We start from the raw sequence: 22,172 nt of genomic DNA on the forward strand, positions 1-22,172 counted from the left end.
ACTTTTTGTAGCTTTGTTATGACCATAATCATTTTTAGCTTAATTAAAAACCCGTTATGATAATCTTCATATCTAGACTATTGCTATAAAATAAATCTATACTAGAGACCCAGTGCACGAATTCATGCACAGGTAGGGTCCCTCGGCCTGGCCAGTGATGGGGGCCATCTCACCCAGTCCTGATTGGGGCCAGCTGGCTGGGGGGAGGGACCGCAGGAGGTTGACCGGCTGCAGGAGGTTGGCTGTGGGAGCGTACTGACGACCAGGGGGCGGCTCCTTTGTTGAGCATCTGCCCCCTGGTGGTCAGTGCGCATCATATAGCGACCAGTCAACCAGTCATATGGTCATGATGGTCGCTTAGGCTTTTATATATATAGATTATTACTTGCATAATTCAAACCCAGTATTTCTGCACCTCATAAACTCAGAAACTGTCAATGCACTTGGATAATTTTGCTCCAAAGAGAAGGACAAACATTACTCCAGTGACTCCACAGTCATAATAAGCAATATCTTTTTCAGCTGAAAACGATGCATAATACAAAAGGAATCTTTTGACTTTGGAGTGTACTACATGATACAGATTTATGTTTGACTTAGGTTTTTATAATTACTTTGTCTTGAAGAAATAAAAAAACCAGAGACTTTGGAGCAGAAAAGCTTGAGTGAGCTTGAACAAGTCACTTAACCCTCCTTCTGAGATTCAGATTCTGTATTTATAATATGGAGGCCATAACATGCATTGCACAAGGTCATTAGGAGGTTCAAATATGATCATTTATTGATCAAAACTGTTGACTATCATACAACTATTTACAGCTATTACTCTCTAAACACAACTGGTATGTATGAAATAGCCCTGATTTTAAATTCTCTGCAAATAATTCACTGAGTTGGCAGCAAATACTATGATTTAAGTCATTTGTAGTTTTTTAGACCCATCTTGATACCTGAAGGTGCCCAAGAGGCACCATTAGACATGGTTATTATATCTGAGCTTGTAATTTTTCTTCCTAGCATCATTGCTTAAAATGAATCTGAGAATTACTCAGACCTTAATTATTAATGATAATCTTATTCCTAGTTAAAAGTAAAAGTATATTAGAAGATAGCTAAAAAAAAGGAGTTTTAAACTGAATATAAGAAAACTTAGAAGAAAAACTATCCAAAACAAAAAACTAAAAAGAAACATTTTCACTTGAAAAGAATTTATATTTACAAGTAGAAAAAGTGACTCCATAATTTAACCACAGGATTAAGGAAAACAGGCTTTTGGGTTTAAGAAATCTTCACAATTTGGTAGCTTATTGGCACTAATAGAAATTCCTTCCTTGTCCTATATACTAAAAGCCTAATACGCAAATTGTCCCCTTGACTGGGAGTTCGACCAGGAGTTCAACCAGGGGGCGGGGCCGCTGGCGGCTGGAGGCCAGGGGAAGGGAGGCGCCCTGGCCAGCAGCTGGCAGCCTCTAGGGACCCTATCCGTGCACGAATTTCGTGCACTGGGCCTCTAGTATTCATATAATTACTTCCCTTCTCTTTCTCATAAAAAACCCCTTGCCTTCACCCCATAATCAGAACACTATTTGGGTTTCTGCTTGAATCAGTGCTTCCTGAACAGCTATTTTTTGTGATCTCAAATAAATGCCTATTGCCTCTTACCTTGGCCTTTTATTTTTAGAATAATAAGACTCAGTTAAAAACAATTTTATACAATTTAAAAAAAAAACATGACATAGTTCATTTTACATAATTGACCACAGTTGAAAATGAAGTGGCAAATTTAATTTGAAGTAAAGCCAGTAAGTTAAGGATGTAAAAAACAGCTGTGAGTTGCAAGTCACACATGATGAAAGAGGAAGAGAAAATGAAAGACACAGTACTGTATAAAACCATCTGTCACTGTTTGAGAATTTAAAGCTGAACTTTAAGAAGTTAATCTCATTTAATGATCTCATTTTCTTGTATGAGGGATCTTGACTGAGAGGAATTACTTGTAAATGATGTCTAATACCACAAAGCAAGCCATTAGTGGCAAAGCCAGGATAATAATAAGGTGATAACAACCCCAGCTCACAAGGTCAGAAGATAAAACTTGGGTCTGCTCATTCCTAGTACAGAGCTCTAACACCATCCTGCTGTTTCTACCACAGTCCCACCAAGATCAAAAGGCATTTATCTGACGAGGTACTCGTATCCACATGTTCTAAAACAGCACAGATCCCAATTCTGTTCTTCAAAGTGTGGGCATTATCTACATATAGGAGAAGCTGGAAGGATATACATTAAACTGTTAATAGTGGCTATCTCTGGGTAGGGATTATAGTTGATCTGTTGTTTTTGATTCTGTTTTTTGCTAATTTTCCATGAATAAATGTTATCTTTATAATAAAAAAAATAGTTCTTGTTAAGAGGTTGCAAAAGTAAAATTTAAAATGCTTCAATATGTATTATGGCAAAGAAGTTAGGCAATGCAACCAGAATTTTCCAATTCTTATGTTTTATGTGAAACAGGCTGTATACTACCAAGCCCCAAAGGCTGAGCCAGCTCAATTGCAGAGTTGCTCCACTGATGTCAGTCACAAAGCATATAGGAAGGAACATAATGGATTCCTCTCTGCAGCCTAATGAGTTCTGTCTTCTCTTCCTTATCACATACTCCTGATAAAGACATGTTGCTTGGGAAGATTTCAAAAGTACTCAGGGCACAGCTCTTACAAGTTCTCTTGGCATTTAGGCATTGAGATTAAATGCTTCTAAAACCATAGACTATTAACTGTAATTCTCTAACCAGGAATGAAGAGATAGTCAAGCAGGCTGACTTTATTATAGTAATTTCTATAAAATCCTATTTTCCCTTCAGTTCTTAGCGGTTAAAATAGAAATCTGTTAAACGGTACAGAAATTAGCAATGCTTCTTGCTTATTTCCAGACATGAACTTCCCTAACCTAATTCTCTGAAATAACAACAATAATAACAAAACCATATTCATCAGGGAGATAATAAAAAAAAATGTATTGAGGTACAATTTACATATAGATAAACATATTTTTTAACAGAACAATTTTGTAACTTGGTTTTGGAAGGTTGTTAATTAATATTCAACATTTTTGGTGTAATATTTAGAGAATTCAATGTTTCTGAAAAAAAAAATGGGGGTAATATACACAAGCACTTACTTTATTTATTCTGCATCAACTGCCTCAATCTCACATTTTTTCAGGATGGGAACTACCAATATTAAACTTTGTGTGCATGGTGGGGACTAAGATGGAACTAGTTTGTTGGACCCATTCATTGTTCTCATGATCTATTTTTAAAGTAAACAACTTCTTTCCAGTTTCCAGTTTGTTTGGTGGGAGCTTGAGAACAACCAGTATCATTTCCCTCATGTGAGATAGGCTCCCAACCCAAAACCCATGTTTCCTTCCAAATTGATCTTCTTCTCACAGCTCTTTCAATTTCTTTACATTATGTAAGAGAGAAGGTGCCACTTCTTTATAGTTTGTTAAAATTCACTTTAATGAGCACAGTATCTACTAGCATGTGCAGGAAGTAAGGATAAGAAGAGGCTGAACCCAAGGATGGCTTACCAGGACACATAATTATTTAAAACCACCAATCTTGAAATATCAAGGGGATAGAAAACTGTGGGAAAGGGTAAGAGAATGTTTTGTATCTTGCTTTTTAAAGCCTTGGTCAATTTGCTAAATAAAGTAAATCACTTATCTTTTACATTCATAAGATGAAAATTCATAATGGAAGTTATTTATATTAGAGTGAACTGCTAACCCAAAGAATTGATACCTTTAAAATAACAGTGAAATGAAAGTAAATTACAAAAATAAAGTATTAGTGAGGCAATTATAATCTCAGTTTATTTGCTTCATGATCTCAGGTATATCAACATATAGTATAGTTTAATTTTCAAAGTGAAGTAAAAACAGTACCATTCAACTAATGGAGCAGGAGTGTTTTCCAGGATCTGAAGGACAGATCTGTAACATCCCATTAATCTCGTTTTAAATGGCTCCCTTGAACATTATGGTTTGTTTTATATAAAGTCCTAAAACCCAAGTATTTAAAAATCTTTCATTTCCCAGGTTAAAAAAAAAAATTCATCCTAAAAATAACTCCATTAAATCTTTAAGACATCTTTCTAGCTACAGTGCCTCCTTATCCCTCCGTGACTTACAGGACAAAGAACATAAACTAAGGGATACTTTCTGTGCCATTTTATCAAAATAAAGACAAACTAAATTTATCATGATGAAATTTCAGTTTGAAATTTTCTTCTCACAAATCAAAAAACTCATGGAACAAAGGGAAATGGAAATAAAAAATAGTGTTCCTTTAAAAAAGCATTTTCTAGAAAATCTCAAGCAAGCCACTTCTTAAACTAGAAAGTTAGAAAAACCGTAAGAGCCTTGTTTAATATTCAGCTATTTAAAAAATTATTGGGGACAGAAATACAGTCTTTCTGAGTTTCTTGATATTCCAATTCAAGTTTAAAAAATGTTTAGAATTCTTTCTGAGCAGTGAATAACCTTGTTCCAGGAAGCTACTATTAAAAGCAAGTTAATGATTACTATGAAAATGAGTATTTCACAACTATCATTCTCCAGCCACAATCTTTAAAAAGACAGAAGCATGGACTAGGAAAATGTCTAGGATCTAACGCAACCTCATATCTAATTCAAATAAAAAATATTTCACAAACATAACATGGAACCTATAGATTTTTATTATATACTAGAGGCCTGGTGCACAAATTCGTGTGTGGGTGGGGTTCCGGTGGGCTGGCCAGGGGGAGGGGACATAGGAGATTGGCCGGCTGGTCCTGCCCCCTGGTCGAACTCCCGGTCAGCTGAACTCCCGCCTGAGGGGACAATTTGCATATTAGCCTTTTATTATATAGGAGGATTATAACAGCTATTATATAAACAAAATTTCTATAGGGAATAAGGAAAAAGTAAGCATAGCCTGAATGCAGAGCTTTAGAATTAGGTGAAAAGCAAAAAGATCTCCATATTTTAGTTAAAAAAAATATTCTATTTAATTTTGTCATTTCTAAGAGTTTGGTGTAAAACAGACTTACTTTCAGAACAATCTGGTTTAGCCTTTCACTGAAATATTCTCTATGGATTCTTAAGTAAATAATGAAGATTACTACGTAATGTGCACTTATTTTTCCTTGTCATTATTAAAACCAGGTATGTGTCCAAGAACTATGCTTCTTAAAGACTGACATAGTTCCTGTGACTGTGTTTAATAGAGAGGATAAGAGTAAAGAAGCTGATGGCTTAGGATATCAAACTATTGGGACAGTAAGTGTCAAGAGACATAAAGGAATATTAAATTTTAAATGATTTCACTACTTTTTAAAAAGTTCCCTTTCTACTCAGTGTGAAGAAAATATCAAATAAAAGATGGAAGAAATGGAAACATCTGAATATGCTTGCAACCCTGGGAACTCAGAGCCATAAGAGTGACAAACTTTATGTATTCAGACATAATACATAGAATCATTGCCAAACAATGGCTAGAGTTGTTAAATGTTTTAAAAGCCAATACCAAGATACTCATGATGATTACTTCAATGGACAAACTCTAAAAGGATAAAAAAATACTCACTCATATATCGAAAAGTCTCTTCAGCAAGGACTGGAGAGAGGGCGCCAGATGCATGATGCTGCCGGTGTGGGGACCGAGTCCAGTCTTGATTTTCATATAGAAAGAGAGAGTCCACTTTTAGTCTATACTGGGGTAGCTGTTCTTCCAGCAGATTCACCAGCTCAACTTCAGGGAGATCCTCATTGGAGCAGACATCTAAAGAAGAGAGTTCATGTAAATGAATCCAATATATTTCAATTACTAGGCTACAGAAAAAATTCAGTGAAATTCATTTTGTGAAAGTATATATTAGCCAAGATCATTTCTCCACTAATTTTTACTAATGTATGTATCCTAGTACTATAGTTGGTCTTTCTCTGGGCTACTTTAATATGAGAACTTCTACAGCAAAAATAATACCACAAATATGTAAAAATATATTGCTTAGTGTATATGTTTTTAAACTTTAAAATAAATTTAGACAAATTTATTATTTCCTCCTTGTCAATCTAGTTAGTGCTGGTTAAAAGAGATCTGATCTCAAAAATGTATAGGCTTAAAGGCAGCACAAAACAACTAGCAGAAAGTAGTTCTAAAGAAATAAAACTACATCCTCTTTAGTAAAAGAATTTAAACTCTGTGGGAGGATTCTTTAAAATCGGGAAAAATCAGCTAGATATAAAAAAAATTAACACTTACTGGTTAAATATTGACTGTTACGTTAACATTCCAGCACAGTGTTCTTACACTGGTTCTGGACTAAGTACTTCATTTTTATTTGAAATATGTGGTACACTGAACTTCCTAAATACCTTTCACATCACTACTCTCACCTGCACACCCTAACTCCCCCACGTCATTCATATCTCTGAACTCACCTGGGCTTCTCTGCCTTTGTGTGCCTGTTCCTGGCTTTCTGTCCCAAACACTGCCCATCATTTAACACCTTTCAAATTTAGCCATTTACAAGAAAAGGAAAGTTATCCCTTGTAACATGCTTAAAATACTAGGGCTTAACATAGAGAAAATACAGGATGTCACACCAACCCCCTCACTTTTTTAAGAGATCTAGTATTTCCTTTGTGGCTTATAAAAAGAAACATGTCCTAACTCTGGCAAAGAACAACAAAGTGAAATAACACCCTAAGAGAGTAAATTTCTACTACTTGACCTTAACTTAACAATAACAATTTAATAAATCAATTACAAGAAGGCTGACAATATTAGACAACCCTATGCACCTAGAAGGACATGCTGTGGCTTCATTGTTGGGGTCCTATCCCAGCAGGTCCAGGGATCCCCAGAGGTGTGGACGGAGTCGGCGAAGAAGGAATGACACGGAAAAAGCGTTCAGTTGATCAGCAGCCGAGCCAGAATCTCTAGCCAGGATCTCCAGCCAAGTTCTGTCTTTTATTGTCTTGTTACATCTGTATTTATACCAGTTGATTTTAATCCTGTCAATTTCTATTCCAAAGGTTAGGGCGTTTCTTATCTCCATTCCAGGGAGTAAAGATTATATATCTTAAGGGTGATTGTTTGTAGTTAAAGTGATTAACTATCCGCCTGGCATTTAGTTAAGGGGTTTTATTCCCTCACTAACTTCAGGGAAAAATCTCTACCTGGGGAAACAACCTTTCTAGGAGAGGTGACCTTGGTTAAAACACATAGCGCCAAGAAGGTGAGCAAACATATTAAAAACAGTATGCCATATACGTCAGGTCCCTTGAAACATATGCTGTGCAGATGTTTCTTCCCTGCAGTGACTGTGTCAAGCAGCAAGGATGGACCGGCTTCTGGCACTTCATAATCACAAAGATGAGGTACATTTAAAACCTTAAATATGGTTCTAAAGAAGCTCTTAGCAGATCTCTTAAATGAGCCCTAAACTGTATCAAATTCTATTTCTATGAATTCCATGTGATTATCCAAAATTTTCCTGCCACAAATATATATCCTACCGGTTGTCATTATAATACTTTGCAGGAAGAGGAGTGCTAAGTGAATTAAGCCAGTAAGAGAAAGATAAGTATCACATGATCTCACTCATATGTGGAATCTAATGAATAAAATAAACTGATGAACAAAATAGATCCAGAGACATAGAAGCATGGAACAGACTGACGAATTTCAGAGGGAAGTTAGGGGTAAGTGGGAAGTGATTAACTAATGGGGAACTTATATGCATATATGCATAGCCCAGGGACACAGACAACAGAATGGTAAAGGCCTAGGAGGGGCGGCTGGGGGTGAAGGGGGCCAATGGAGGGGAGTGGGGGGAGAAAAACCACAAACAAACAAAGGGGACATCTGTAATACTTTCAACAATAAAGATAAATTTTTAAAAATTACCGTACAGCCTTAACTGGTTTGGCTTAGTGGATAGAATGTTGGCCTGTGGACTCAAAGGTCCCAGGTTTGATTCCAGTCAAGGGCACATGCCCAGGTTGTGGGCTTGATCCCCTGTGTGGGGCATGCAGGAGGCAGCCAATCAATAATTCTCTCTCATCACTAATGTTTCTATCTCTCTCTCCCTTCCTCTCTGAAATCAATAAAAACGTATTTTAGAAGAAGAAAAAATTACTCTACAAAGTTAAAAAAATAAAATACATTTTCAGCAAACATAAATATAACTAAAGTGAAGTAACTTTAGAAATAGCTGCACAGATCAGGTTTTGTGGACCAATGAGATTTAGAACCAAAGTTTAGAAAAAACGTTGGGTGTTTAGTTTTTGTATTTAGTCTTGCAAATGAGGGCTGATGGTCTTCACCTGTGTTTGTACACTCTGTCTGTCCTGAGTGTCTCTTATGTGCCAGGTATTCTTGTTGGGTGCCTGCAGGATATACAAATACAAGCATCTTTGTCCTTGCCCTTTGGGGTAGGAAGACTAGTATGACAGTTCCTGCTGACTGTCACATGGTAGGGGGAGTCAGACACAGACAAGCAAAGGCACACAAGGCAGGTTTTGATAATATGATAGGAGACTACGGGATGAAAGAATTAATTCAGTCATCCTCCATTTCATTACAGTGATCTTATACACTGGATTAAGGCATCTGCATTTTATCCTGTAAGCAACACCCTTCAATATTTATTAAACTGGACTCACCAGTGATGCTCTCCGAGTCTCTGTGATTGTTATTCATGAGGTTTTCTTCACCCATTGGTGATGTAAAAATGGCATTCTGGGATTGATTCATGCAGGATCCTTTCTTGCTTTGGTTGAGAAGGACAGCTTTGGTATGAATTAGAGTAAAGGAAATCCATCAAGCCATTCAATAAAAAAATGGATCTGGTTGTACGGATATTCCCGATGGACAAATGACATCTGTAGCAATGAGTGCTCGCTCTCAGGTGATTATCAGACCTTGACAGTCATGACCTAAAACAAAGAACAAAACAAATGACTCTGACATTCAGCATGCTCGCTAACAACAGCAGTCCAATTACCTGCAATTCAATGTCTGGCATTAAGAATGCTTTCCTAATGATGCCTACAACATGGATACATCTCAAAATAATTACGCTGGATGAGAGAAGTCAGACAGAAAAAGAGTATGTAGTTTATAATTCCATTTATATAAAATTCTAGAAAATGTAAACTTATCTATAATGACAGAAAGCAGATCAGTGGCTGCCTGGGTCTGGAGGAGGGATTACCAAGGGGCAGGGGAAACATTTTGGAGATGATGAATATATTTATTATTTTGATTGTGGTGATGGTTCCACAAGTGTATACCTATGTCAAAACACCACATTGTACACTTGAAATATGTTCATTATAATCAATAAAACTATTAAATTTTTAAAAAATAATTGACTGTTTAAAGTAAAATAATAATATATTGTGGGATCTATAATATATGTAGATGTAAAATGTACTACAACAATTGTACAAAGGCCAGAGGAGAAAAATGGAAATATACTGTTGTAAAGCTTTTACATTACATGGAAATAGTAACATATTGCTTAAAGGTAAACTGTGATAAGTTAAAGATGTGTACTATAAATCCTAAAGCAACCAATAAAATGACTCAAGAATTACAGATAATAAACCAACAAAGGAGATAAAATGGAATAATATACAACAGTGTTTCTCAACCGTGGCACTGTTGACATTCTGGGCCAGATAATACTTTGTCATATGCTTTGTATAATATTTACTACCTGATTCTTTGTAGAAATAGTTTTCCAATCCCTGATTTAATAGTACTATTATTCAGGCATCAAATAAACATCTGTCTAAATCAATTATTTCCTACATCAACTTCTTAAACAGGGTTCCCCCCTACATTTAGATACTTGCAATTATACCACTACTTCTAGAAAAATCCCAATAAACTAAAGAACAGACTTCTACTTTTTACACCTACAAGTATATTAAAATTATTTTCAATTTCTAAGAAAGCATTGTAAAAAAAAGTAATGTCACAAATTTGCTTGTGAAGAAGAGAGGGGAAGGAGAAAGGGAGAAGGATGAAATGGGAGAGGATAAAGGCCAAGTGTCTTTCATACTGGTCCAAATTGGTTCTTAAATAGAACTGTGGTTCTTTTTTTTTTTTTTTTTTTTTAAATATTTTATTGATTTTTTACAGAGAGGAAGGGAGAGAGACAGAGAGCCAGAAACATCGATGAGAGAGAAACATCGATCAGCCGCCTCCTGCACACTCCCCACTGGAGATGTGCCCGCAACCCAGGTACATGCCCCTGACCGGAATCGAACCCGGGACCCCTCGGTCCCCAGGCCGACGCTCTATCCACTGAGCCAAACCGGTTTCGGCAGAACTGTGGTTCTTAATCATATTTTAACCAAAAACCATTGTGAAAATTTAACACTAACCTTGAGAACCTCTGCTGAACACTGTTACATGACAGCTGGTTTAATCTTATATTTACATTACCATTCCTATTTTTTCTGTTTGTTTAAAAAATTTTTTTACCTATATCACACAGGAACACTCCCAAACAAAAATCCTCAAGTTTCAACTATGGATTCCAGATCTTTGCTTTAAAGAATTGCTTCTTGCCCTAGCTGGTTTGGCTCAGTGCATAGAACATCGGCCTACGTACTGAAGGGTCCCTGGTTTGATTCCAGTCAAGGGCATATGCCTGGGTTGCAGGCTTGATCCCCAGTAGGCATGCAGGAGGCAGCCAATCAATGATTCTCTCTCATCACTGATGTTTCTATCTCTCTCTCCCTCTCCCTTCCTCTCTGAAATCAATAAAAAATATATTAAAAAAAGAATTGCTTTTTAAAATTGTTGATACTATTACAGATGTCCTCTATATGCACCCTCATTTACCCACCTTCATTCAGCCCCCACCCCCCTCCCTCTAGCTCTCACCACACTGTTGTCTGTGTCCATGGGCTATGTCTATATGTTCTTTGGCTAATCTCTTTGCTTCTTTCATCCAGTCCCCCACAACCCTCCTCCCCTCTGACCTCTCAGTCTCTTTCATGTATCCATGCCTCTGGTTCTATTTTGTTCATCAGTTTATTTTGTTCATTAGATTCCACATATAAGTAAGGTGCCCTAGTTGATTAGAGCATTGACCCAATATGTCAAGGTTGTGGGTTTGATCCCTGGTCATACAAGAGAATCGCATCTTAATCAGTTTTGGGGGTTTTGTTAAGGGTTTGGTCTTAACTCCTGCAAACAAGAATAGAGAAAACCAAGTTGAACACAGAACTAAGTCCATCTCCCGAGTCATGCAGGAGCAATCTAGACCTCCAGGGCAATCCAAGAACCTGCCCAACCTGCAGACTGTGGAGCAAGTCAGGGATGATCTTGAAATGATGTGTTCTTCCTGGTGACTCTTGAGTACTAAATAAACCCGCTGGATATGCTCTGGTCTAGATATGAGCTCCTCAGCAGGTCTAGTTTGGAGCGGCAACAGTGAGTACAGAATAATGTCTATAACTTGGCATTAGACAAGCCTGAATTTTCAAGCCTGGTTTTCTGACTCTAAGCACATTATTTAACAGTTTCTCATTGTCAAGATAGGAGTTATAATTAACTACTCTTTCTGGGGAGGGTCAGGTATGAGGACTAAAATGCTTGTTGCCTTTAGTTTCCGCCTTTGCTTGGGCCTGAAGAAAAGATGATGTCTTCAGCCTAATATTTATTCTTTTTTACTTTAATAAAAAACGTAGTTTATTGGAAGCAGATACAAACTCCATCTCAATATTTCTTAAGTTTCTGGCTCAACAGCCAACTCTAAGCCCAGAATGGCTACCCTGTTTGTATATAGAACAGATGTAGTCTAAAGATTACATCTGAATAATTTTCATAAAGAGATAAGAACTGAGAAAATGTACTATAAAGAGACAAGTGTCATAAAACAGGGCTATTAAGGGAGATTATTTCTTCATGGATTGTGAGGAAGGGCTGCTTATAATAAAAGTCTTAACTATAAATGGTACCATTATCCATAGTATAGTGGCTGTATTCGTTTCCTGTTACTACTACAACAAATTACAAGTTTAGTGGCTTAAAACAAAGTCAATTTATTATCTTACACTGCTGGATGCCAAAGGATGAAATGATTTCAATGGACCAAAATCAGGCCTGTGCTTCCTCTGGAAGCTCTAGGGGAGAATCCTTGTCTTTTCTAGCTTTTAGACCTACATTCCTTGGCTTACGACCCCTTACTCCATCTTCAAATCTGTTTCTATGTCACATCACCACCTTCTGCCAAGTCTCCCTTTATCTCCCTCTTACAAGGGCAACTGTGATTACATGTATATGGAGTGGAATAATCCAGGATAATCTCCCCATCTCCCAAATTCTTATTTTAGTTTCTTCTGCAAAATCTCTTTAGTCATCCTATATAATAAAAGCCCAGCAACCAAATGGCCAGCCCTGCCCCCGATTGACCCCCATGGGGGCGGGCCGGCTGGAGCCCACCAGTGCACGAATTCGTGCACCAGGCCTCTAGTATAAGATAAGAGTCACAGGTTCCAGGCAATAGGATCTGGATATGTTTGAGGGCCATTACTTAGTCTACCATAGTAGTTAAGAACATGAATTCTGGAACTAGACTGCCTATATCTGAACTCCAGCTTCACTTACTAGTTGTAGGATCTTGGATAAATTATTTAACCTCATTTCTTCACCTATAAAATGGGTCTAATAACAGGGTCTACTTAATGGGGTTGCTATGAGGATTAAGTGCGTTGAGAGAGGAAAATAATAGCACCTACCTCAGGGTCCATGGGGGAATTACATGAGTTAAACATGTAAAGCTCTTAAAACAATACTTTAGAATACAGTAAATGTGATGCAAATATTAGTTATTAGTTCTATTAGCACCAATTAGTACTATTTGTCATCATTATTAGTTCTGTACTTTACACGAAGTTAAGCACAACGTAAACCCTATTCCTGACTCCTTAATGCATCTTCCCTCAACATCAAAAGTCACATTTAATTCCTGCCTTCTGACAAGTGATATTTAGTGCCATAATCCTTTTTCTTTCTACTTCTCTGATGCTTGAATAAAGAGAAAGCATGCAAAATCAGAGTCCTAAATGTAGTAAAAACTGAACTTTGGCAAGCCAAACAACAACACCCTTTCAGTGCCCTTCCTAGTTTGTACACGCATATTCTAAGTATTTCCTTGAGTACCATCTACTCTCTATGCTGGAACTCTGCTCACACTTTTTAGGAACAATTTTGCTGCTTTTTCATAAAACAATCAATCAAGCATATGCATTATTAATAAGAAGCGAGCTTTTGTAATTCATGAACATTGAGAAAATAAAATAGCCAAATGACTTATTTTAATAAGAAGGAGACTTAAAAAAGAACAAGCAAATCATGGCCATGATACAAATATTGCTGGCAGAAAACAACATGGTTACTGACTTAGTTTAGCCTAGCCATGGAAACTAATGGTCAACAATGAGTGCCTAAATATAGGCCCGGTGCCTTCAAATATACTGCTACTTCCTTAACACAGGATACTCCAGTCAGAACAGGCTTACAGAAAGGCTAAAATAAATTCTGGGAAACTTCCTCTTGACAGAAGTGCAGACGGAAGTATAGTAAATATAATGATTTAATGAATCACTTAAAGTAGAAATATATTTAAAATTTTTATTGTACAAATAATACTTTGGGGATTAATTTAAGATACATGTGAGCTGTTGATCAGCACACAGAAGTAGTAACGGTGCTCATCACCAGCTTCAGCAGCAGCTTTTTCAGGCAGTGGCAGCCCTAATCCAGACAAAGGATCAATTGTGTAATTTAAGAAATAAGTGTACATTGTCCCTACATTAAATAATAGATTTTGACAGAGACTCACTAATTTTAATGTATCTGGTTACATCAAAGATATCAAAAAACACACAATCATTTTATTTTTTATTTTATTTTATTTATTTTATTTTTTAAAAAATATATTTTATTGATTTTTTACAGAGAAGAAGGGAGAGATACAGAGAGTTAGAAACATCGATGAGAGAGAAACATCGACCAGCTGCCTCCTGCACATCTCCTACTGGGGATGTGCCCGCAACCCAGGTACATGCCCTTGACCGGAATCGAACCCGGGACCTTTCAGTCCACAGGCCGACGCTCTATCCACTGAGCCAAACCGGTTTCGGCCCACAATCATTTTAAAACCAGACACTGAACCACAAAAGACTATTTGATGACTTTAGTGCTAGGAGCTAAAAGAAAAAGAGGGTTTGGGGGGAAGGGGAACCCTCACCAAAATCCAACCTGGACAGTGAGCAGCAGAGCTGAGGAAGGCAGAGACCACACACCAACACCAAGTCCAGGGGCACTGATGTGCTACAGGATATCGCACTGGCTACATTTTACCCGCAATTGTAAAGCTCACCCTGAGGAAATAGGATTTGTGCCCAGCAAATATTTTGTCTCTCTTTTTTAGTGCTATTCAAGTTAAAGATCAGTAGGGTTTTCAGAATATGAAATATATGGAGGCAGTTCTACTTACAAACAGGTTGGATTCCAAAAGGTAGTTAAATCCACTTAGTTTAAAAGTCCAAATCCATGAGTGAGATTTAGGCTTACAGGGTCCACATTTCCTCCTAGCTGATATTTTGAACATTAAAGAAACCCTGCCCTGTTATGTTTAAAATGAACGTTTGCTGAGGTGGGCAACCCCTTCCTGCCACAATCTCTACCAACAGAAGGAGGGAGGGAACCTCTGGCAGCTAAGGAATCCACACCTGCAGATTAGGAAAGGCCTCGAACCCATGGTGCCATCTGTGGTTTTTGATAAATTTCCAGTTGCACTTCATTCACCATGCTTAGCCTTTAAGTTCTTGAACGCCTAATTTTAACCTGTATCAACCTTTAACTAAAATAGACATCCCACTTTAACTATGATCCTTGGTTTAAAACATTTCAGACATTCACATTTCTTCATCGTTGGCCAGTTGTCAATTGCACAGATACATATATGTCTCACACACTGTGGAACTGTTCTTCATAATCATTCTTATGTCCAATCATTTATTTAACATGTATAATTTTCCCACTTTCATTTTTTACACTATTTCTACTTTTGTATAAATCAATTTATCATAGCTCTGCTTTTAGAGAGAAAATAAGGTTTGCAGTATTTGTAAAATACCTCAGAACCAAACACATATAAAATAAACATATTATCAATAGCAATAAGGGCTGAGTTGAAAATGACCATTTGTTGGTGATCAGCAGAGCAGCTGAATCCCTTGGTCTCAAGCATACTTTGTCCCTCTGCTAATTTAGAAAGTTCATAAATTACAAAATCAGCTTCTACTTTTCCACATTATTAAGTTAGCTCTCAAAGAGCACATGAGCTTATAAAAAGCATAGCTGTATATCTCTTCTGGAGCTGCCACTTAGCAATAATTTGGGAGTCTGACAATTATTCTTACCTACGGTAATCCTTTCCTGTCACTAACTATTGCTCTTGGACAAACTCATAAAAATGTCCCCAAATAAAAAGCCCTTGGTGGGAATGCAGCCCAGTGCAGCCGTTCAAAGAAACCGTCAGGCACTGTGTAGTCAAATGAAGTACATATGTACCCTAAGACTCAGCAATTGTGCTCCTGGGTTTACTGTATCCCAAAGAAATTCTCTTATCAGCCCATAAAGAGACAATTCCGAGATTATCTCCTGCATTGCTGTTTGTGATAGTAAGGTGAGGGCCTACTCCCTGGAGAGTAGACAGGCACAATGTGGTGGATACACACTACAGAGCACCAAAGCACTACAAATACAGTGCCGAGCGAATAATGCAAGAAGCAAAATGAGAGAGATACCACAATGCCATTTACATTAATTCATTTTTTTCTGCATTATATTTATAAACATATGAAAATGCTTGCCTTAGGGGAAAGAAAATAAGGAGAATTTGGAGCAAGGTATGGGGATAAAAGGGAAATTCTTAAAACATATGGAAATCCTACTGTTCTTTTAGTAGGCTACTTGCCATATAATTATTACTGCATCTCTTCAATCCATAAAGTCTGAACATGAACCTGGACACGAAATCATTTGCTGGAGACAATCTATGCAGAACTAGCAATCTTGGTAATGCAAACTATGTGGACACAGTTCCTGACAATTTCTTTAAAGGCCATGTTGCTTTTATATTACTACCTAGCTGCTCTAAAGCACTATAATTAGATTTCAAGTAAGGAAATGATAAAAAAAGAAAAGAAAACAAAACAAAAAACAAGTGTGATGAAGGCTCAGTGTTGACATTTTCAGGTGTTTGGTTATCTGATAAGAGCTTTGAAGGAAAAAGTGTTTTAAGTTAAAAGATGACAAGAGTTTAAAAGTGGTGCATATAAACTACATTCCTTAAATAAACAAACCTCTGATTCTCATCAGATGAAAATCAGTCACAAGCTACACTGTAAATTTCCATTCAGTTTCTCTCTTCAAAACACATAAACACAACACAAACATATGCACCTCTGTTTCTCACTATAAATAAATAAAGTAATATGTTCATTCAAAAAAACGCAGGCAGTATAATATGGCAGATAAAAAATGAAGAATAAATGAAAGCTAACTGTAATCTCTTACCAGCTTTCACTGGGAAGTAGAATATTAACATACTGTTTAGCAGCCTACTCATTTATCTTTCCATGTCAACTTATTATCAATATATGCCATCATTTTAAAGTAATTCATTTCTGAATTACACAATATTCAGAATGTACAATTATATAATCACTGATACTTTCCATTAGGGACTTTCTAAAAATGAACGGGTTATTCATCCACTTCAAAACTCAAGAATCCATATAACAAGGGTTTAGCAATTTTTTTTGTAAAAAATGGGTAGTTAATATTTAAGGTTTGCAGCCATATAAGGCTTCTGCTGCCCCCTCCTTTTTTTCAACCCTTTAAAAATGTAAAAAACATTATTAGCTTACAGAATTGGCTGGATTTGGCCCACGGGATATAATTTGCTGACCTCTGGTTTATACCCTAAATCATGGTATTTTTGCATCAGGACACCAAACTCTTATGGAAAATATTATAAATAGCCAAATAAGAAATATCAACATCTTTTAAAACTACTTTTGGAGAGGAATTTCATCTTTTGCTTTTCACACTCATTTCTATAAAAGATGACTGGCTTAGCAATATAAAAAACAAAGCAAATAGAGATTGAAAAAATAAATAAAAATAAATAAAAAAACAAAGCACGTAAAGATTGAATAAATAAATAAATAAATAAATAAAGCACATTATTATTTGGTAGTCAAAAATAATTTAGTGATGTCATATGGTAGCTTAAGTAAAAGGAAATAGGATAGAAAATAGCTCAAAAATACTAAATGCAAACCTCAAAAGGGTAGAAGACAGCACTATCTTCTCTGTACTACCTGACAAAAGAGTTACAAAGCCCTAGCTAGTTTGGCTAAGTGGGCAGAGTATCAGCCTGTAGACTGAAAGTTCTGGGGTTCGATTCTGGTCCAGGGCACATGCCTGGGTTGCGGGCTCGGTCACCAGTGGGGGGTGTGCAGGAGGCAGATGATCCATGATTGTCTCTCATCGTTGATGTTTCTATCTCTCTCTCCTATTCCTTTCCTCTCTGAAATCAATAAAAAAAAATATATATATATATATATATGCTACAAAGAGCTATATATATATTCAATTCTAACATTGCAAAAGCTTTTAAGATAGGATTTTCTTATAACTTCTGAAGAATAGAGACTGAGTTTAGTATGAACTATTTAAATATATGGAAGTTTGATAAATGGAGGAAATATTTACTTGAATATTACATCATCATCTTAACACAGGACAGCAGAGCTCCTCTGAGGAAAGAAATGTTTTTGTTTGGTAAAGCCCACTATGGTGCAAGATGAGTTCTTGCAGCATCGGCAGGAAAGCTAACTCCTCTGCATAAGACTAGGGAAATGACTGTTCTCTCTTTCTCTGGAAAGAAGTCCCATCCAGATGGCAGTAGCTCAGAGGCCACAAGAACACCAGGAATTTGCAGAAATCTAGGAAGAGTTTTGGCTTCCCTATAACATGAAACTGAAGGTTCAAAACAACTATTTAGCACTTAAAATCCAGACACTCAGCTGATACTTGGGTTACTGGAATATTAAAATATTTGCTCACAAGAGCAGTTGCCGTCAAGAATTTATATTTCAGAATATTAATAAAATCATCATAGCTGTTATATTTTTAAATCTTTTCCAACATAGGAAATTATGTCATTTTGACTAAAGTACTGGTTTTAAAAAAAGGAAAAAGCACAATTATAAGTCTTCAAAATTGAGTAATGCAGAGTAAGTGGTATTATAGTTTGTGGGTTTCCTGTTCTCTTAACCAAAAATGCAGTGGAGGGGGTAATGTCTTGAGCCGAGGCATTTTATATAATAGATTCTGTGGGTACTAAAATATGTACTATACTTCTGCAACCAAAAAAATTCTTCCCCACCAAATTAGAAAGTGTTTTTTTCAATGCTGACTGACAAATTTTAGGTTGTAAATTAAATCAAGAGACACCGTTACCTGAAAACCTACAGACACTTCACAGATTAAAAAACTGAACAAATATAACCATGCTGGCAGACTTAAGAGTATTTACTGTGTAATCTGCACTTCACGACTTATCTTCAAATCAAATAGCTAAGGAGATCCCTCGAAGCAGCATTTTACACAGCAATAAAATAAATACAAATTTTAAAAACAGAAATATTTCAGGAATAGGTAGAAAATCTGTGTCCTCATTTCTTTTCGTCCCTTCTAAAAATCAAATGTAAACTTGTTTTTTGCTGGCTTACGATGATCCTAAATTTTCAGTTATTTTAAACTTATAATATTTAAAGTTTCCAGAAGCTGATGTTTCCAAAAGGTGCCAAAAGAAAAACTGTAGCCAATATAGCTCTTCAGATCAACAAAGTAATCAGTGGCACCAGGACATGCAATCTTAAGTGGCCAGAAACAGGGTGTAACTTAAAATGGGAGTGATGCCAGGGTAGAATATTTATTATATAAACATATTTATAAACATATATAATTCTAGAATGAGTCTAGAATTCTGCATATCTAAGATTTATAACCATTTTAGTAACATAATTCTACTAGGCAAAAAATGTTCAAATTATATTATGGTTTGGACATAAGGCTCATTGATTTCCAAACCATTGTCACAATCAATTCCACGACTTCATGACAAGGTTACCTTTTGAGGGAGAAATGACATGTGGTGGGTGATTTTGGTTTGCCAATGAAATTCAGGAACCAAATAAAAACAGATAAAAATTCTGTTGGCTATCCGCAACTCAGGAGACAATTAAGATTCTCAAATGAGCTAGCTGGGTCTAGTAACTAGGTGGCTAGGGAAATTTAATAACTCTATCCCTCATCCTGCCTTTAGTAGCTGGTATCCCCAGTTCTTCAGGATTTTAACATGGTCCCTCTCTTTCCTCAGAAATCTCATCTACTTCAAAGGCCTTAATTTCTAATTATATAATAATTACTCCCAAGTCTCTATCTTCAGCCCAAATTGGCATTTTTTTACTTTAAACTGAAACTCTCTATCAACTTATAATCCATAAATTTATCACATTCTAAAACTGAACTCATTATCCTTCTCCCATTATATCTGTTTTTTCTTGCTTTACTAATTAGCTAATATTATCAATTCATCTGATCAGCAGGGCCAAAAACCAAAGTCATCTTTCTTCTCCTCAATCCCTGCTTTCCATGTAGTTACCAGTTACTGTCCATTTATTCGCCAAGCCTATGGCTATGGCCTTACCCAAGTCCTTCTCTCTGCCCCGACCAGGGCAATAGTTTCCCACCTGGTCCTCCAACCTCAGCCCTCATTCCCTCTCTAATCTGCTGAGGTTCTTGGCACCCATACTGCTAACTCAGCCCACCGCTCCCATTCCCTTAGCATACTGTACCTTATGCTTCAAGTGTCCTCCACCTCTAAATGCACACACAGGAAAGAATTCCTGGTAACTTGGTCTCTCACACAGATTTTCCTATAAGGGAAAAATATACTATGGGAACCAAAACATGTGGTCCACTTGACAGTTCCACTGTATAAACTGCAGACATTCCAGCTTCCTTATCATTCTTTAGTGGGTCTGCTTGGTGTATACTTTCCTCAAGGCCTGATCAACAGAGTACACTGAGACAACTTCAGTTTCTAGACCTGAACAACTGAAGAGCAGACATCGCTGTCCTGTGAAACTTCCTGAGCAGAAACGAGTTCTTTTGACACTGAGAACAAAAAGCAAAACCTCTTTGTTAAATTCATGACTTTACTACAGAATATACCAAATGAACCCAGCACTACAAAAGTTTGCTGAGATTAGCTTATAATGGTAAGCAACTGATATAAAGACAGAAGAGCTCTGTTTCAAATGGAAAATACAAGATAGAGAAATTGATTCTCAATTCTGTTCCAAATTCTGTTCCAATTTTCCCAATAAAAGCTAACACTGACAGAGCACTTACTATGTGCAAGGCATTGACTTTATTCTTCTCCCATGAAGCCTGTTTTTGTTTTATGCACATAATCCCCTCTCATCCTCACAACTACCCCAACATGTGATATTACTGTTAAGGTTTCATAGATAGAGAAAACTTAAGCTCACAGGTTAAAAAGAGCCAAGCTGGTAAGAGCCAAGAATCAAACTCAGAGCTGGGGCCTCTCACTTCCGAGTGCTATGAGGAGAAACAAGGAGTGTAGGGGACTGTTAATCTCTCTCTCTCTCTCTTTCCCCCTGTTCCTTCCTCTCTCTCTCTAAAATCAATAACATATTTTTTTTAAAAGAAAAAGCCTCAGAGATCCTTCTAAAACAGGCTTAGCTCTCCACTCCATTTTGTAAAAAATACATACTGATTACTGAAAGAGAAAAAAAGGGCAAACAAGCCCCCAATTTGTTCTTTTGTGCTTTTAGAAAAAAATGAGTCATCTGATCCCAAAGTTGGCTGTATTTACAAAGAAACAGAATGATCTGTGTTTTTATGTTTCTTTAATAAGACAACTCCAAATCTGAATTTGATTTTGCCATTAAATAACTATTCAACAGTATTGAGAAAATAATACAGATATATTATTACTGTAAATTGGGAATAATTCTGTCACTTGTTATGAGCTGCTAAAAATAAGCGGGATGAAGATCAAAATAAAATTTTGTTGCAAGAAATTAAATCCACCTATATTGTAATACATTATCTTGCAAATGCCATGCATTCAATAAATATCTGCTAAGAGAATAAATCAATCTGTAGTCAAGTTACATCCATGCAATCTGTAGTAGAGAGAAAAACAGTACTACACGAAATATAAAGTTGTTAGAGCATTTGAAAATTGAAAGCTTTCTTAGCCTAATTTACAAAAATCTACATAGACCTCTCATGGGTTTCAGTAAAGAGATATGAGTGTATATATTGGGCTACATCAATTAAGTCCATCAGTTACACTAATATTGCAAACATTCCCTAGAGCAGTGGTTCTCAACCTTCTGGCCCTTTAAATACAGTTCCTCATGTTGTGACCCAACCATAAAATTATTTTCGTTGCTACTTCATAACTGTAATGTTGCTACTGTTATGAATCGTAATGTATATATCTGATATGCAGGATGGTCTTAGGTGACCCCTGTGGAAGGGTCGTTCGATCGCCAAAGGGGTCTCGACCCAAAGGTTGAGAACCACTGCCCTAGAGAAATGTGTTTGAAAACACTGGCAAAAACTACAAAATCTTTAATACTCTCCCTCGCCACAATTTTCTTATTTTAAAAACATTGGTAGTAAGATGTTTCCCAATAAAGTTAAGACATGGTAATGAGAAAAAGTCCAACAAACTGCTATTGTGGGGAGAAGTCCTGAGATAGAAAAGGCTGATAGAATGCGATGACTCAGGGTCATTACTATGACTAAGCAATTACTGTATTATAGTGACTGTAGTAATATTCTCTAAGATTATAAGCTTTTAAAGAGCTCCTTCTCCCTACACTAAATGGTCTCAAATTGCTATATTTTTTTTTGAGATTTTAAGTCTACTTCTAATTTGGTTTTCTGCCTCATTGTAAAGGCAATCAAC

General features: G+C 36.6%; 1 protein-coding gene across 2 annotated transcripts in view; it reads right to left on the reverse strand.

Moving 5' to 3' along the window:
- TRAK2 (trafficking kinesin protein 2) overlaps positions 1 to 22,172 on the reverse strand; it is a 56,169-nt gene that overhangs the window by 24,010 nt on the left and 9,987 nt on the right. Inside the window, exons 1-3 of one of the 2 annotated variants that reach the window (XM_070421842.1) lie at positions 14,580 to 14,800; positions 8,722 to 8,994; positions 5,636 to 5,830 (exon numbers count right to left, since the gene is read on the reverse strand). In XM_070421842.1, the coding sequence (XP_070277943.1) occupies positions 5,636 to 5,830; positions 8,722 to 8,812 (286 nt within the window). In that variant the 5' untranslated portion in view covers positions 8,813 to 8,994; positions 14,580 to 14,800. Of the gene's footprint in view, positions 1 to 5,635; positions 5,831 to 8,721; positions 8,995 to 14,579; positions 14,801 to 22,172 lie in introns of those variants that run through there. The other variant, XM_070421841.1, reaches the window with a different exon arrangement.

This window comes from Myotis yumanensis, unplaced genomic scaffold (genome assembly GCF_028538775.1).
Source record: "Myotis yumanensis isolate MYYU_CA2020_CCGP unplaced genomic scaffold, mMyoYum1.0.hap1 SCAF_8, whole genome shotgun sequence".
Classification (NCBI taxonomy): Eukaryota; Metazoa; Chordata; class Mammalia; order Chiroptera; family Vespertilionidae; genus Myotis; species Myotis yumanensis.